Here is a 17,651-nt window from a genome sequence, read left to right on the forward strand (position 1 = left end):
GATGATGTTATAGGTCTTCGGTGCTGGACTGAGGGTCAGAGCCGGGACAAGGTCCTTCAGCACCCAAGGCTGAGACAGCAAAGTGCGCCCCTCCATCCCTCCCACCCCAGCCGTCACTCTGATTGCTATTAGAGTAAGAGGCACCCCAGGGCCCCCAACCTCCCCAACACCTTAATCTCTAGTTATCTGGCTTGCAGTCACTGTCATGTATCCCCCTTTCTTATTTCTTTCTGCATTAAACACAATAGGAAATTATAGCTGAGTGAGTTGTGCGCCCCCTCCTACACTGCGCCCTGAGGCTGGAGCCTCTCCAGCCTCTGCCTCAGCCCGGCCCTGCTGAGGGTTGACTGCCTGTTCTCACCATTCGTCGCTTCTATTTATCCGAGATTTTTCTTGGTCTGCCACTTCAAGCTTTAACTTTAACTGAGCCTGTGGTCTACCATTTCCTCAATATAATCCTAACTGTAGAAACAGACAGCTGAAATCTCTGAGACAGCTCTCTGTATTCTTCCTCTAAACCATGATGATGAACAATCTTTGTCTTCAGGTCATTTGAGAGTTGTTTTGAGACCCCCATGTTGCTACTCTTCAGAGAAAATTAAAAGAGCAGGGAAACTTACAATTGACCCCCTTAAATACTCTTTCTCATAATTGGATTCACCTGTGTATGTAGGTCAGGGGTCACTGAGCTTACCAAGCCAATTTGAGTTCCAATAATTAGTTCTAAAGGTTTTAAATGCCCAAATGTAAGCACCTGCCCAATTTTATTTAAAGGGAACCAGAGAGGAAGGAAAATAAAAAATAAGAAAAGCTTTTATACATACCTGGGGCTTCCTCCAGCTGCGTAAGCCTGGATCGCTCCCACGCCGACATCCTCCGCTTCCTCTATCGCCGGTACCGGGTCCCATCACTTTCGGTGGACGCGACCAATTTTCCGCATGCACAGGGGCTCTCTCCATAGCCTTACTCATGCGCCTGCGTAGTATGGAGCCGCACGCGTAAGGATATGAAGAGAGCCGCTGTGATGCGGAAAATTGGCCGCGTGCTTACGTCGACTGGCCCGACTGGCCGAAAGTCCGGGACCCGGTTCCGGCGGATAGAGGCAGCGGAGGACGGCGGCGTGGGATCGATCCAGGCTTATGGGGCTGGAGGAAGCCACAGGTATGTATAAAAGCTTTTCCCCCAACATCTCTGGTTCTCTTTCAAACAATTATTGCACACTTTCTCTAAATCCAATAAACTTCATTTCACTTCTCAAATATCACTGTGTGTGTCTCCCATATGATATATTTAACTGACATTTTGTATGGTAACAACCATCAATTTATACAGGAAAATCATGACGATTAACAAGGTAGCCTAAACTTTCGCAACCACTGTATTTCTATATTATGGATGGTTACATTAATCACCCCTTTTAGAACATATAGCAACTTACTATGGCTACTGGATCGTTGCTCCTTGTCGCTGCAAGGCTGAAAGACTTCACATGGGTGTTTGACTCCAACGATTTTGCAAATTCCTTAAGTGTTGGTATTGGAATATTCTGTAATATATTAAAAATATGATTATTTAATACTCAAGTGAAACAAAATTACAACAATAAAGCAGGCCGATGATTTGCCATCATTTCAGATACAGCATAGCTCCTAACAGTCCCTCTTTAGGAACCCTGTCCCCCGTCCCTCTCTCTTCCTCATTTGTCCCTCTTTCAGGAATGATGTACAGATATGTAGAAATATATGTATTGTTCTACTAAACAATGTGTTTAATTGACTCTAAACTTTATTCTCATCCTTTAAATTGATATATTTATTATTTTCAAGTGTTTATATGAAAAAAATACCCAGGATAGAAAGGACCAGTTTGTTTTGAATTGCAATACAACATACTTTATGAAATCTTGAAATCTTTATGATCTCAGTGACTAGGGGTGTGCTGGGGGCGTGGTTAGGGGGTGTGGCAGGGGCATTGCTTAGGGACACTTCACTTTTTCCTAAGTTTTCTTCTAGGTGATATTTTCACACCTTTTAATGCCATTTAAGCTGCCAGCAGGCAAGAAGAAGTTTGATCGGGGGAAACGTGTGTTGCTATGGTAACGTGGGTGATGCTAACAGAGTATGTGTGATGTCCCCTTTGCATTAGGACTGGTAAAATTGAAGTAAGCTGCCTGCACATGGCAAAGTTAATGGCCTTTCATTGATTGAGGCCTGAGGCGAGATGAATCAGGAGTTAAAACCAATGAAAGATAGATGATAAGGAAAGATAAATTATACATTTTGTTAATCAAGCCCCAGGTTTGAAAGCTGCCTCTTGCCTGTCATGCAGATAGTCTCTAGTGGTGTGTGAGTAAAACCCTGCAACAAGCATGCAGACAAGGGAGTCAGAACTGTTTCATGCTTTTTTTAGGGCAGTGACTTGGATGGTAACAGTGGCAGAGGATCTATACAAAACCAGGCAAACAACATTTTAAAAACAGAATTACAGCCAAAGCTACTTTCTGCCATACTGTTAGAACGTCTATTAACAGACTCCTGTTAAAAAGCTACCTGAAATCTGTACTTTTTCTTTCTATATAACCTTATACACCAGCATGAATTATGCTGCACAACAGGGAAGTTACTTGGCTGCATAGCTCCCAGGGTGAGGGTGTAAATATACCCCAACAGACTCATGCACGCTGTAGCCTGAGGTGCCTTTCAGCATTAAGTAGCCCCCGGTATTAGTCAGCGGGTCCTCACACCGCTCACCTCTTGCTCTAATGCCAGGCATCTCAATCTCCACAGGTTGCATGCGATGCAGGAGGAGTAACAGGCACCAGAGGTGAGCCGTGAGAGGAAGGACGCTCATCAATGGAGGCACCTGGCCTGAGGAGGTGAGAGAAGCGCTGCAACCACTGCACATACAGTATATACTCTGCATACAATTCTGTTCCCGGGGACAGATGTCCCCCCTTTCCCCTCTAGAAATGAGCCTGTTGCATGCATCTTCCCTACCATTTCATTGAGGTACTGATATAGCCAGACAATTTGCATTGTTTAAAAGGAAATAAATAGGTCAGCCTCCATATCCCTCTCACTTCAGGTGTACTTTAAGGTTCGTACTTGCTCTACATTAAACTCAACCAAGGTGTCCGCTAAAGACCGCCTCTGCCAAGAATTTTGCGTGTGGCAGCCCCACACCCTCCCTGATGTCACACAGCCCTTCAGGGATACAGAATATGACCCACTTTCTAAAAAACACACACAATATGTGATAATGCAGAACCAAACAGCAGCCTCAGCTACAGTATGTCCTGAAAAACCTGCAGTTAACCACTTCAACTATGTCATGTGATCCCCTTTTTTAAAAAAGCAGTCTGATTTGTAAAACATAAACATTTGTAAGCTGCTTACTTAGCCTCAGATGGTATATTAAGAACAGCCTATGATGTGGGCACCGGATATAAAATGCAGTATACTTGCTACACTCTACTTGATACGCTCAGAGCATAGAGATAGGTCACCTACTACCTTACAGCTGTTTCACACCGCTTTGCTGCCTTCTCAGGGGTATCCTAGAGGGAGCTGCCAAATTATATACTGAATGCAGAGCAGCGGAGCTTCTTTTTTTATATATCTCAGTAACAGTGCCTTGAGTTGGGATTTAACCCCCTTGGCGGTACAATAAATCCGCCAGGGGGCAGCGCAGCACTTTTTTTAAAATATTTTTTTAAAGCATGTAGCTAGCCTAGCGCTAGCTACATGCTTCCCCCCTCCCTTCGCTATCCCTCCCACCCCTCCGATCGCCGCCGGCGCTTTTACCCTGCAGGAAATCCCGTTCTGAACGGGATTCCCTGCATGGGCTTCCCCGTCGCCATAGTGACGATCGCGATGACGTCAGCGGGTGTCCCGATCCACCCCTCAGCGCTGCCTGGCACTGATTGGCCAGGCAGCGCAGGGGTCTCGTGGGGGGGTGGGGGGGCGGCGCGGCGGATAGCGGCGAATCGGCGATCGTTATGCACACGCAGCTAGCAAAGTGCTAGCTGCGTGTAGCAAAAAAAAATTATGTAAGTCAGCCTAGCAGGACCTGAGCGGCACCCTCCTGCGGCTTACCCCGTGTCCAGCACGGGGTTACCGCTTAGGAGGTTAAAGGATACCCGAAGTGACATGTGACATGATGAGATAGACATGGGTATGTACAGTGCCTAGCACACAAATAACTATGTTGTGTTCCTTTTTATCTTTCTCTGCCTGAAAGAGTTAAATATCAGGTATGTAAGTGGCTGACTCAGTCCTGACTCAGACAGGAAGTGACTACAGTGTGACCCTTACTGGTAAGAAATTCCAACTATAAAACACTTTCCTAGTAGAAAATGGCTTCTGAGAGCAGGAATGAGATACATTTTAGCTCTGGCATACTTCAATGAATGTGTCATTGAGCAAAAACAATAAAACAGTTAAAACTTAAAAAGTAGATTTAAACATAAAATAAAACTGTGGAATATCTTAAAAAGTCATTTTTAGGAGAAGGAAGATAGATACAATTTTTTATTTCATTAGTTTATTTTCACCTCAGGTGTCTTTAAATATTAAGCCCAAAAAATGCTGTTAATATTTTTTTTCTGCAGTCACCTTAATGTTGTTTAGGTTGACATCCACAAGAAATGGATCATTGGCTTTTATCCTTTGTAAACTCTCTTCCACATTGGTTGGGTTTGGCGGGTCATCAAATGTAGGCTTAACCTTCTCAGCCTTAACAACAGCTGCAAATAAAGATCACTGCAATGAGATTATGCCATGTACTGCATTCATGCTGAGAAATTCATATACACCAGCATTGCTCATAATCTAGTACAACATGTGCAGACCATTGAGAACGTAACAACAGCTTTCTCTGAAGGCTTTAATTTATCCGCGTCACAATAAAATAATAAGGTAGCTTCAACTGGACAACTTTGTGTTAGGTTCAGAAAAGGAGGAAAAGAGGCCATCTATGTCATACTGGTACAACCATGCATAAATAGGGGAAGGGGCCTCCAACGCCATTTATCCTCAACATACAATGCTGTCTTACCATGCATACCTAGATGTATTCATGGCCAATGCACACCCTCAACCAGGCAACATTAACAGTGAACATCTGCATAATTAGTGCCCATTAGCTACAATGTGGGATGGAGTCTGAGGACTGCCTGTACTTTATAACGGACCAGATGTCTTCTCCACTTATTAGAACTGAGAAAATAGCTCTGTGAGGATCACTAACACAAGGAAAAGATGTACAGCTGGTGATATCTTACTATTCTTAGGATGTAAAAACTTACAGCAAGCTTCAGTCTAAAAATCATTAGCAGCCACAATTATAAGATTTAAAAAGCAGATATTTTCATGAACTTCACTGAATATTTCAAGTAAAAATCAGCTAACTGAAAATTTCCTGTTAAGCTCTTGCTAATGCACACAGGTAGTCCCCGACATCCGAACGCCCGACTTACAAACGACCTACTGATACGATAGGAAAAGAAAAATGGAGGCACTGTTGAAGCAGAAGAGTGGTACCTTTAATCCACGGTGAAACAGACAACGGGGTACACAGTGGGGGTGAGGGGGTGCCTGACAGCTGTTTCGCTAAGAAAGCTTCTTCAGAGGCAAATAAAGAACTGTTCTTTATTTGCCTCTGAAGAAGCTTTCTTAGCGAAACAGCTGTCAGGCACCCCCTCACCCCCACTGTGAACCCCGTTGTCTGTTTCACCGTGGATTAAAGGTACCACTCTTCTGCTTCAACAGTGCCTCCATTTTTCTTTTCCTATCATGCCAATGTATGTTTTCGAGAGCACGTCTTAGCTACTGGTACAGGATCCGGTGTACTCATTGCCTCTGGTCCATCTGGTGCCAGTCTTTTGTCTTCCCTATTTCGACCTACTAATACGAACGGCATGGATTCTGTATTTTCATGGGAACAAGTCAAAAAAATGTTTTTGCAAATTGAACTTGTAGTTTTTGAGAAAATCAATTTAAAAAAAGTTCCAAGAAAAAAATGGCTTTTAAAGTTGTATAAGCAGGCCGATGGGACACAGTGGGGGACACTGGAGTCACAGAGGAGGTACAGGGGACAGAGATGGCACAGTGTTCCGACTTAAAGAGACAATGAAGCGGGAAAAAAAATGATATAATGAATTGGTTGTGTATTATGAATAATTACTAGAAGATTAGCAGCAAAGAAAATATTCTCATATTTTTATTTTCAGGTATATAGTGTTTTTTCTAACATTGCATCATTCTCTAATATGTGTAGATTACACAATACTCAGCATTCAAAATGATTCTTTGAGAGCAGTCTGTGAACTAATGACCTCTCCTCTGGCAGAGAAAAAGTAAACAGTTGAGATAATAAAAGTCAGAAGACAGCCCTCTCCAAGACTTTTGAAAGTCGTAGAAATGAATGGCTTTTTTTGCATAGAGATAACAACTGGAGTTTCTTAACTCTTCCTGTACTGGAAACAATTAGACTGATGTATCTGATCTTAATGTTTTATTCTTAGCTGTACTACACATACAAATCATAATATTATAATTTTTTTTCCGCTTCGGTGTCTCTTTACGAACAGATTCAGGTTAAAAATGACCCTACAGTCCCTATCTCGTTCATCAACCAGGGACTACCTGTATTGTGTGAAATAAATAATAATTAGCAATACACAATGTTTTCTGCATTGTGTGTAAATTATTTTGAATTATTACTTTTTTATTACTTGGTTTGCAAAACAGTCTTCCAGTGCCAATTGGTACTTGGCTGTAATGAGCAGTAGTCTGTAAATCATCCAAACCTCTCCCCGTTCCATCGTCACGCACAGGAGGTAGTCACGAAGGGGTTCAGAAGGAGCGCCAACTAGACTTTCAATGTGAACACAGAGCTGATCACCTGACCCTGTCCACCTCCTCCCCCTCTAATACTTTGTGGCCAGCACTGCAGCTACAGTTTTGTAGTCTCATTATCAATTCCTATCTAGCTCCTCCCTGCTCTGTGTATAATAAGACATAAATGATTTCTAAAAATGTTAAATAAAAGAGCAGTGATTGGTATGGCAGGGTGATCAGAAGTATATATGGCATTTAAAAAGATTCAGGGTAAGAGTTAAATGTTTTCTCACACTCTTTGCAAGCAGGAATGGTGACTGCAGTGCTGACCACCAAGCGTTAATCCATTAACAACAGGAGGAGGTGAGCTGGGTCAGGTGATCAACGCTGAGTTGGGTAAAGAGATCCCACTATGCTGGCAGCCAAATGCTAGCAGCCAGGTATTTTGTAATATAGCAAAAGAAGAAAGGAGCCTGGAGGTGCACATTTTTTGGGGGACCAACCAAAATCTTTTTATTGAAGTGTTTTTGATTATTAAATTATACTTACTTCTAAGATCTCCTGCATCTTGTCCATCTTCTTGTGGCCTGCTGGCAAAATGTTGCACTCCAAGCACAGCTGTAAGACAGAAACAAATATACTTAAAGGGATACTGTAGGGGGGTCAGGGGAAAATGAGTTGAACTTACCCGGGGCTTCTAACGGTCCCCCCCAGACATCCTGTGTTGGCGCAGCCACTCACCGATGCTCCGGCCCTGCCTTCGGTTCACTTCTGGAATTTGAGACTTTAAAGTCTGAAAACCACTCCGCCTGCATTGCCGTGTCCTCGCTCCCGCTGATGTCACCAGGAGTGTACTGCGCAGACACAGACCATACTGGGCCTGTGCAGTACGTTCCTGGTGCCATCAGCGGGATCGGGGACACTGCAACGCAGGCGGAGTGGTTTTCTGACTTTAAAGTCAGAAATTCCAGAAGTGAACTGGATGCGGGGCCGGAGCATCGGTGAGTGGCTGCGCCAACACAGGATGTCTGCGGGGGACCATTAGAAGCCCCGGGTAAGTTCAGCTCATTTCCCCCGACCCCCCTACAGTATCCCTTTAAGAAGAGAGGTCTCATTTTTACAGGTAGCCAAGCACAGCGTTAAACTGATCATGAAAACAAATGCAATAACCTATTGATGTAGATTGGCTGACAAACATTCCGACAATAAATGCATAAGTCAGTATTTTTTTGTGCTTATCATGCTTTTTTTTTTTAGAGAGAGAGAGAGAGAGAGAGAGAGAGGAAAGTTCTGAATTATTACCTGAAACCGAATTATTTAGGGTAAGTGTATTTACAGCTGTATATTTTACACTGCCTTTCCCCCAAGCTCTAAAGCCTCATCTACATGGTACTTTTCCATCCAATAGACGGATCTATTAGATGGATCTAAAAAGAAATTGCATCGTGTGTAGACGTCCATATTGTTTCGGATCAATTTTGTGATAGATTTTGCTTTGATAAGTACCCAAAATCTATTGCAAAATTGAACTCAATCCGATTGGACCGGCTGGAAATTATCGAATAGATCTGTCTAATAGATCTAATCTGACGGAAAATTGTACCATGTAGATGAGGTTTAACAATTGAAAAAAGGTGATGGACAGGAAAGAATGTTCAGCACCTCTAGTGTTTGTGGACAGTGGCAGCACAATTTGTATGAGACAGCTTCTTGTCCTCTCCCTCCCACCTGTATTAATTGCTATTTAGTGTCCTTCTTTATTATACTGGATGAGCTATTTATCCAAAGGCTTAGCCCTCAAACTATCACCCGAGATATTGAGTTCCGATCCCATTGGGTGACAGCCACTGTGTGTACACACCTTTAGATTCTGCCTTTTTTTCTGATAGCTATAGCATATACCTAGCTATAATTACAGTATTTCCAGATTTAGGGTCTAAAAGCCGTGCAATTTTTCCACAAGCTTTTAGACTCTTAAAAGACTCTTTAGACTCTTAAAACAAGAAAACATACCACAGAGAGATCTGCAGCAGCTCCTGCATATAACTCACTCAGGCACAGGATTACCACTCTGAGCTTTGGATTTTTGTCCCAAGCCTAACTCGAGATTGCCGCTAAGGCAGTTAACCTGAGTTTTCCCATAGGAGTAGTTTTTTCCTTTTATGTACAAAATACATTTATAGCTTCTAACAAGTGAAAAACTAAAAAGTAAGTAGGAAAGTTAATATAAAACGAAATTTATTTTGGACAACATATTTTAAGTACTTTCTTGCTTGCTAGGGACATAAAATGTATTTTATTGGTAAGGCATGAATCCTTATCCTAGGAGAAACCTCAAATGAAAAGTGAATTGAATCAGAACCAAAGTGTGCTTGGCTACCTTGAAGTGAACCCAAGGTGAGAGGGATATGGAGGTTGCCATATTTATTTACATTTCAACTGTACCAATTACTTGGCAGTCCTGTTGATCTTCTGGCTTCAGTAGAGTCACAACCCTGAAACAAGCATGCGGCTAATTCAGTCAGACTTGAGTCAGAGCACCTGATCTGCATCCTTGTTCAGCACCTATGGCTGAAAGTCTTGAAGGTAGAGGATCAGCAGGACAGCCAGGCAACTAGTATCATTTAAAAGGAAATAAATATGGCAGCTTCCATCTCCCTCTCAGTTACAAGCTGATGATGAGGCTCAGAGTGCCTACTTACTGGCAAGATCGCTGAGCTCAGTGTCTGTGGCGCTGGCAAGAGCTTCTTCCAGTTCTGGCTCCAGGGTTACCCTCTCCTCTGGTTGGTGTTCCATTGGCATATGCTTGGGAACAAACACCTTACCTGTGTACAGCAAGAAATAGACAGGCTTACTGCAACCACATATCATTGAAATAATATGATTTAATTTAACCACTTAAAGACAAGCAGGCGTATTAAAATGTACTAAACAGTTCTGAAAGCGCTCTCTGTACAGTCTATATAGTCCAAATGTAGTAACTAGTTCTCAAATCCACTTCAATACACGTAATCCGCTCACCAGATGTTATTGCTGACTATATTATAGATCAGCAGTAAAGGCATCAGTTGAAATATTGATTTCCTCCACAGTTCTCGTTCTCTAGGATGCGATTTTCCTGGGCGTGGCTTCCGGCAGACGGGTTAGACGCATCCACATGCTGCAGTGGCGGTGAGCTCGGGATCTATATTTGTGATATGCGCATATCTCTTTTACACTTGTGAGTGCAATTTTATGTCAATAAAACAGTATTACACTATGCCAACATTTGTTTGAGTTTAAGGAGGAACGATTTTTATGCATATAAAAGCAATTGAGGAGAAATATATACAAGCACGAGCACGTGAGAAGAATAAAACAAAAAACACAACATAGACAAAATACACCTTTATTTCCAAATAATATATTGTCACCATACTTTGTACTAGGGACATAATTCAAATCTTGTAATAACCAGGACAAAAGGGCAGATAAATGTGTGGGTTTTATGTACAGTAGCAGTGTTTATATTAAAATTATAGGGGATGAAATTGGAGAAAGTGTATTTTTTCATTTTTTCTTTGTTTTTCCCTTTAAAATGCATAGAAAATAATGTAATTACTGAAAACAAATATCAACCCTAAAATGCCTAATTGGTGGTGAAAAAAACAAGATATAGATAATTTAATTGTGATTAGTAGTGATTAAGGTATTGCAAAGGAATGGGATGAGCACTAAAAGGTGAAAATCGCTCTTGTCCGTTAGGGTAAAAACCCCTTTGGGGTGAAGTGGTTAAATTCTAAAAAATATATACTATAGTTTGCAACACATATTTCCATAGGTGCAAATACAAGCTACACCTGCGCCGTATTACTAAGCCGCTTGTGCACAGAGAAAAGAGCCATGCTACCGCGTAGCCGGTGACCGTACTCACACATGGGCAGCATGGTCGCAGTCGTACAAGACCAGGTGTAGGCCCATGACGTTACATCTGGTTCACCCAATATTACTCTTACTACTGGCACTAGGGCTGCACGATTTTCCAGTTTTAAACCGAAACCGCGGTTCCTGTAAAGACGATCTGGGGATAGTCAGTATCAGGCGGTTTTCGTTTTTTAGTGCCCGCTGTGCCCGTGCTTGGCCGCATGGTCCGTCTACCACTACGCGCCGAGGAGAGACGGCGTAGTGCATATTTCATATGTTAATGAGCCGGGGGGGGGGGCGAGTCCAGTCCAGAGTGGCACAGGGCTTCTCCAATCGCTGAAAAGCAATGGAATGACGGAGGCGGTAGGCGGAGCTGTACGCTCTGTACAGCTCCGCCTACCTCTGCCGTAATACCATCGCTGTCCAGTGATTGGTGAAGCTGTGTGTGCCGCTCCGGACTGGATTGCCCCCCCCCCCCCCCCGCCGCCCGGCTCATTAGCAATCATGAATATGCACTGCTTCTGTGGACTGGATCCGCCCTCGCTGCCCGGCTCGTAAGAGTCCCATACGCCGCACATTAGTACTACTGCATGCACACTTAAGTGAACAAAATAAATTGCGTTTTACTCACCTGGGGCTTCCCTCAGCCCCCTGCAGCTGATCTGTGCCCACGACGAGTCGCTCTGATGCCCCGAGTCCTGACAGCGAAACCGGAAGTGGCCGCCGGCGGGACTCGGAGCATCAGAGCGACTCGTCGTGGGCACAGATCAGCTGCAGGGGGCTGAGGGAAGCCCCAGGTGAGTAAAACGCAATTTATTTTGTTCACTTAAGGTTCACTTTCAGCCGAGGGGTCATCATAGAGGGCTTCAGGCTTTATAAATGTGCATTGCCTGAAATGCAATGCGAATGCACGGCAAATTTTTCTGACAGAGCCCGCCATAGCTAGGCTCCTGACCCCGCCCCCGCTAAAGCTTGGTTTGAAAAAAAAATCGTGAATAAATCGAAATCTCAATTTCTAAGAGAAAAATCGCAATTTCGATTTTTACCCAAAATCGTGCAGCCCTAACTGGCACTGTATACCATAAGTTATGCTATCAGCACGACCTGCGGTACTCAACTAGTGCGACCATTACTATGGTAATGCACATTACTAAGGAGCATTATTGTTAGTAGTAATTACCGGTAACGCACCTTAGCAAAGGTCACACTAGTTGAGTACAGTAGGTCGCAATTATAGCGTAACTGGCAGTACACAGCACCGGTAGTAAGGTTAATATTGCCGTGCAATTTCTGTGCACAGCAATATTGCCATGCATTCATGCATCAGGCCCATGGCCTCTTATTTCTGGAAGGTTGTAGCTGCATTCATCTGCTATTCCCACTAACTCATTTGCACAGATAAAGAACTGGTTTATTAACCCTTATGCAGCCAAATAAAGTAAAACTTTATTTGGCTGCAGAGCCAAATTTTTCCTGCCGCTGAGGAAGTGTGCCTTCCCCTGACTGGCAGGCTAGGCAGTGTATGCAGAGTAGGAAGCAGGGAGCTTTCATAGATACCTGTCCAAATGGCTCGATCGGCTTTTTCTTCCTCCACCGCATGCCAGCATTACAGCGCCACCCAGTGGTGGAAAAGTCTCTTCTTCCACCAGGTGGTGCTGTAAAGCTGACACGATCTCCTGGGTCCCAATCACATGTCATATCATGTGATTGGATGTGATCGGGACCCAGAAGACATGTCAGAAGTTCAGAGCCTTGGATGGAAGAAGAGAAGCCATCCAGAACGGGTAACTATGACTTCTCCCTGCCGCCCGCTCAGAGACTTAGAATGCACCCGCAGCTTTCAAACATAACATTTCGTGTGAAGCTGCTAATGGGCTGCTAACCCTTACAATGAAAAAAAAACTTGAAGTAAACACAGGCAAGCAGGATTGATAGTATATGTACCATGGCTTATCATCATGTCACAGGTTAACTTTAATGATAAAAGCCAATAATAATAAATTATATGTAATAAATAAATGAATAAATAAAGTAAAACTTTATTTGGCTGCTAAAAGGTTAAACAGGTCTGCAGTTCAGCTGCATCTACATAGTTTCATTTAAAACTCATTGGGGTCAATTCACAAAACTTCTCATAAATGACTTATTTATCACCTAATTGATATAAATACCCTTTCAGCACATTTACAAGCAAGATAATCACAAAGTAAGTTGTTCCTGATTAACTTCAATTCAATATTACTTTTCTTGCCTTAATTATATTAGATTTTTGCTCTTTGGGAGCTTACAAGTGTAACATAGATTAGGTGAAAACAGAGAAAAACAGGTGAAAAAGCTTTGTGAATCTTGCCCAATGTGGTAATGTACAGAACTAAAATAAGAAAAAAGTTGTCTGTCAAAATATGTATAGACCTAACTGTATAAGCCGTATGTTATGTCCATAAACTGACAAACAAAACAGTCTAGTTAGCCTCAACAATTATAGAACATCCATAAATAATGGGACATTAATGGATACAATGTAACATTTTTGCTGTGGGAAGTAACTGCACACTCCCTTCATGTTATTACTGGGAGTGAACTGAAACCAAATAACACTGGCAAGAGTCAAACCCCTACTGACCAGAAAGAGGCTGCATGTAGGGTGAGGCTGCAGCAGCTAGCTACACAGCTGAACACAGCTAACATATCACATTCTAATAGTATTTCCATTTGGATTTATATAGCGCCAGCATCTTCCATGGCACTTTACAATACAGAATACATGGTACAAAGAATCAGCAAAGATTCACACATGAAGGTGGAAATATGTAACAGGTTACACAGCAGTAATAACACATAAGGAGAAAGAACCTTGCCCAACCAAGTGGGCTAAGGGCTCATTCACACTATGTTCTGCACTGTCAGTTATGATGCACCGCACATAGGCTGTATTCACACATAAATCTGTACATCTCCAGTCCGGTCCAGTCCTGTCAGTTATGATGCACCGCACATAGGCTGTATTCACACATAAATCTGTACATCTCCAGTCCGGTCCAGTCCTGTCAGTTATGATGCACCGCACATAGGCTGTATTCACACATAAATCTGTACATCTCCAGTCCGGTCCAGTCCTGTCAGTTATGATGCACCGCACATAGGCTGTATTCACACATAAATCTGTACATCTCCAGTCCGGTCCAGTCCTGTCAGTTATGATGCACCGCACATAGGCTGTATTCACACATAAGTCTGTACATCTCCAGTCCGGTCCAGTCCTGTCAGTTATGATGCACCGCACATAGGCTGTATTCACACATAAGTCTGTACATCTTTAGTCCAGTCAGTTTTGTATGTGTTTCTGTGGGTGTGTTCACACATAAAAGGTGTTCATTTCCAGTCCAGTCAGGTAAAATGGATAGAAAACAGATGCAAAACTGATGCATAACTCAGAGGCCAATACTGGACCAGACCAGAAATATTCAAATTTATGTGTGAACCAGGCCATAGTGTGCTATCCGTATTGGTAACATGAAAGTCCATAGACTTTCATGTTACCATTCAAAGTACAGCTGTGTGCTCCTCCATGTTGTGATGTAACGCATCTGGGAACACTCTATCACACAATGCATGCATTTTCCAGACCAGTCCAGTTGAGTTGTGGCTGCTGAGGTCTGATGCGATGTGCATTGTGTGTGATGGGAACACAAGCAGGTAACCGAGTCCGTGCATGTGTTCTGTAGTGTGAATGAGCCCTCACAGTCTAAGGGGTAATGACAGGTAGGGGGAGCGGTGTACAGGGAGGTGGTTGCTGGCCAGGTTAGAGTGCATGCTTGCCTGAAGATGGGAGTTTGCAGTTTCTGTCTTCAGAAAGATGTCTTTATCAGCAGCCCAGCATCTCGCCCAAATAGTTAGCAAACAGAAAAGCATTTGGCGCTTGCCGTCGTTCAGCAAATGTGCTGCATTTTGACCCCCGCAGGGGGGGGGGGGGGGGGGTACGGGGGGACGGTCGGACATGGAAGCACCACAGTTAGAGGATCCTGGGCGTTACATATAGCGTCCAGGATGAAATGATATGGTAGGCATTGTGGGAGAATGGCGAACACATAGTGGTAGGGAGTTCCAGAGAGGTGGGGAGATTTGAGAGAAATCCTTTATACTAGAATGATTAGGGAGGACTGACGGAGAGAGTTGTCAGTAGAGTGGTGATTGCAAGCAGGGGTATCTTGAAACAAGTGTAGTTAAAGGGAACCAGAGACAAAGCACCTTCATGTATTTTACCATATATATCAGTGGGGTGGGAACATTAGAGAAAACACCTACCTTGCTTTCTGTTTCATTCTGCACTGCAAAGCTTGTTTCTAATCAGCCCTGATAAAATCCCCGACTGAGCATTCAGTCTGGCTTTGCTCAGGAATATGTATAGCTCAGTCTGTGTTCTCTCATGTCTTTTCAAGCCCAAGCCTGCCCCCTTGTGGCTCTGCTCAGGAATCATTATAGCTGAGTCATTATAGCAAAGCCAGACTGAATGCTCAGTCGGGGATTTTATCAGGGATAACAAGCAAGTTGAGCAGTGAAGAATGAAACAGAGAGCAGGGTAGGTGTTTTCTCTAATGTTCCCACTGATCTATATGGTAAAATACATGAGGGTGCTTCGTCTCTGATTTACTTTAAGTAGGGAGGGGTGAGACTGTAGTGGGGGAGACTGTAGAGGGGGAGACTGTAGAGGGTGAGACTGTAGAGTGCTTTATAGGTGAGGGTTAGGATTTTGAATTGTATTGTTGTGTGACAGGTAGCCAGTGAAGGGACTGACTGAATGGGTTAGCAGTAGAGAAGCAAGAGGAGAGTCCTGCCGCCAGAGTTCAGAATAGACTGAAGCAGAGCTAGGCTCACATTAGTGTGGTCCACAAAACAACCTTACTGCCTGCACTAGTTTTTTGCACACCGTGTGCGACTCAATTTGCTGACAGTCAGCTGACACATACAGAAAACACACATTATAAAACAAAAATCATCCATGGAAATCCGCAGCCGTTTTACACGTTCCCAAGTGTGATTTCACCCTTAGACTAGGACTACAGTAAGGATAAGAATGGGAGCTCTAAGGGACAGTGAATGACCATGTGCTTGTAAAGTGCCGTGGATGATGACAGCGGTATATACCGTAAATACATAGAGATAAATATGCATATAATCCCAGCTTGCATGCAAATTTGATGAAAATTGGATTGGAACTAGGCGATTAAATGCACTTCCTGTGCATTTTGATTTGCCTACTGTGCATTACATTTCCATGCACATTTTAGGGGTTGTGCTTATGGATTATTTACTGCAGTTTAGCTGTCATTTTAACATTAGTTGCAAATAGGGTTGACCAATAAGGTACTATTAATGTCAAGATGATGCAAATATTGTGGTAATGTTATGCAAATGAATGCATCTTCTGGTCTATTTTCATGCTGCTAAAGCAGCAAGGTCAGCCACACTATCCAAGGAAAAAAAAATAATATATATTTATATGCATGCTTGTTCTACTTACATAAGATATGATATGTATTTTACTGTCCACATTTTTATTTCAGTGAATGTTATATAGTAAATAAAAAGAAAACTGTTCCAGGCATTTTCCATCTTTACTGCCTCTGGCTGAAGCCACTCAAGATGTAATTTCCTTCCTCTTTTTTTTCTTCTAGAAACTGCACTGCCATGTCTAGCTTGCTTTGTAAACACATGTGAGCACAGCATAGATCATATTTCAGTAGCTTCTGTAGAGGGGTGAGGTGTATTTTCCATTCTCTGCCTCATATCACACTGAACTGCCCACAGCCAATCAGTTAAGAGCAGGAATGTGGGAGGAGCCAGGCTGACTGAGATAAGTCATTACATCAGACACATTTATGGTTACATTGGAATGCTTGCAGTGCAGGGTCAGGTTGTAGACTGCATAATAAACACCGACCAGTGGGTAAATGGAATTTGATTTTATGGCTTACAATCCCACTTTAAGAGCTTGCATCAACTCGGATTTCCTAACATCTCATTGACCATGCCTAGTTGCAATGTAGGTAGACTGCAATTCAAATGTTTTTCTTCAGATGTGAGCTCAGGCTGAAGTCAGTCTACAGAGGCTCTAAAAAAACAAGTCAAAGTTCCTTGAGTTGCGCAACAGCCAATGCATATCAGATGTTTGAAACTATGCAGTTGTGTGACAAGGCATTTTGGTTATAGTCATTCGTTTAACCAACACGATATAAGTAAACAGGATTAAAAAGGAATGACACGTCTATGTGTTTCTTAACTCTTCTGAGCTCTGAAAATATCCAGTATCTGGAAGTGATTCAGTTTCGGCTCTTATGATTGTTAATCTGTGTTGTGTTGCTGCCATCTATACTACTCCTATTGAAAGCTGCACCAAAACACACATTTATTTAGCTATGCTAGCTGAAGCACGATCGCTAGGACCACCAAAGCTAGGAATCTCATTCTGTGCTGCACAGTTTTTGGGAATCCAAAGCTTGACTTCAGCAATGGATTTCTAACTATACATACTACTTCGCATACTCAACATCTGCACAGTTGCTGAAACTAATTATGCAGAATCTTTCTGAAGTGACCAAGCCAGCTAAGAAAATTTAGAAAAGAGGTTGTTATCTCACTTTTCATGAAAAAGGAACAATAAATACTCAAAATAATGACACAAAAAATTAAAGTACTGTATACATGAAAAAACTGATATTTGTTCTCATAACTTTACTCTATATCACAAATTCCAGACAAGAAAGGTGTTTAAAGAGAACACATATCTAACAACAATGCTATGTTACTGCAGATATCATAGTGTGTTATGATGTAGATGTGTGATCACACTTGACCCTGTAGCTCCTCTGGTGAAGGTGCCCTTTGACTATGTATTTTTGACTATATATT

General features: G+C 42.7%; 1 protein-coding gene and 1 long non-coding RNA gene across 3 annotated transcripts in view; one reads left to right on the plus strand and one right to left on the minus strand.

Moving 5' to 3' along the window:
- Positions 1-17,651, minus strand: part of LOC137563238 (tropomodulin-2-like) — a 102,481-nt gene that overhangs the window by 26,248 nt on the left and 58,582 nt on the right. For both annotated transcript variants that reach the window (XM_068275447.1, XM_068275448.1), the window contains exons 4-7: positions 9,542-9,664; positions 7,389-7,457; positions 4,614-4,744; positions 1,439-1,546 (exon numbers count right to left, since the gene is read on the minus strand). In XM_068275447.1, the coding sequence (XP_068131548.1) occupies positions 1,439-1,546; positions 4,614-4,744; positions 7,389-7,457; positions 9,542-9,664 (431 nt within the window). The remainder of the gene's footprint in view (positions 1-1,438; positions 1,547-4,613; positions 4,745-7,388; positions 7,458-9,541; positions 9,665-17,651) is intronic.
- LOC137563239 (uncharacterized) lies at positions 8,095-10,098 on the plus strand. The gene is made up of 2 exons (XR_011030297.1): positions 8,095-8,161; positions 9,932-10,098. It is a non-coding gene; the product is annotated as an uncharacterized lncRNA (long non-coding RNA).

The sequence above is a fragment of the Hyperolius riggenbachi genome, chromosome 3 (assembly GCF_040937935.1).
Source record: "Hyperolius riggenbachi isolate aHypRig1 chromosome 3, aHypRig1.pri, whole genome shotgun sequence".
Taxonomy (NCBI): Eukaryota; Metazoa; Chordata; class Amphibia; order Anura; family Hyperoliidae; genus Hyperolius; species Hyperolius riggenbachi.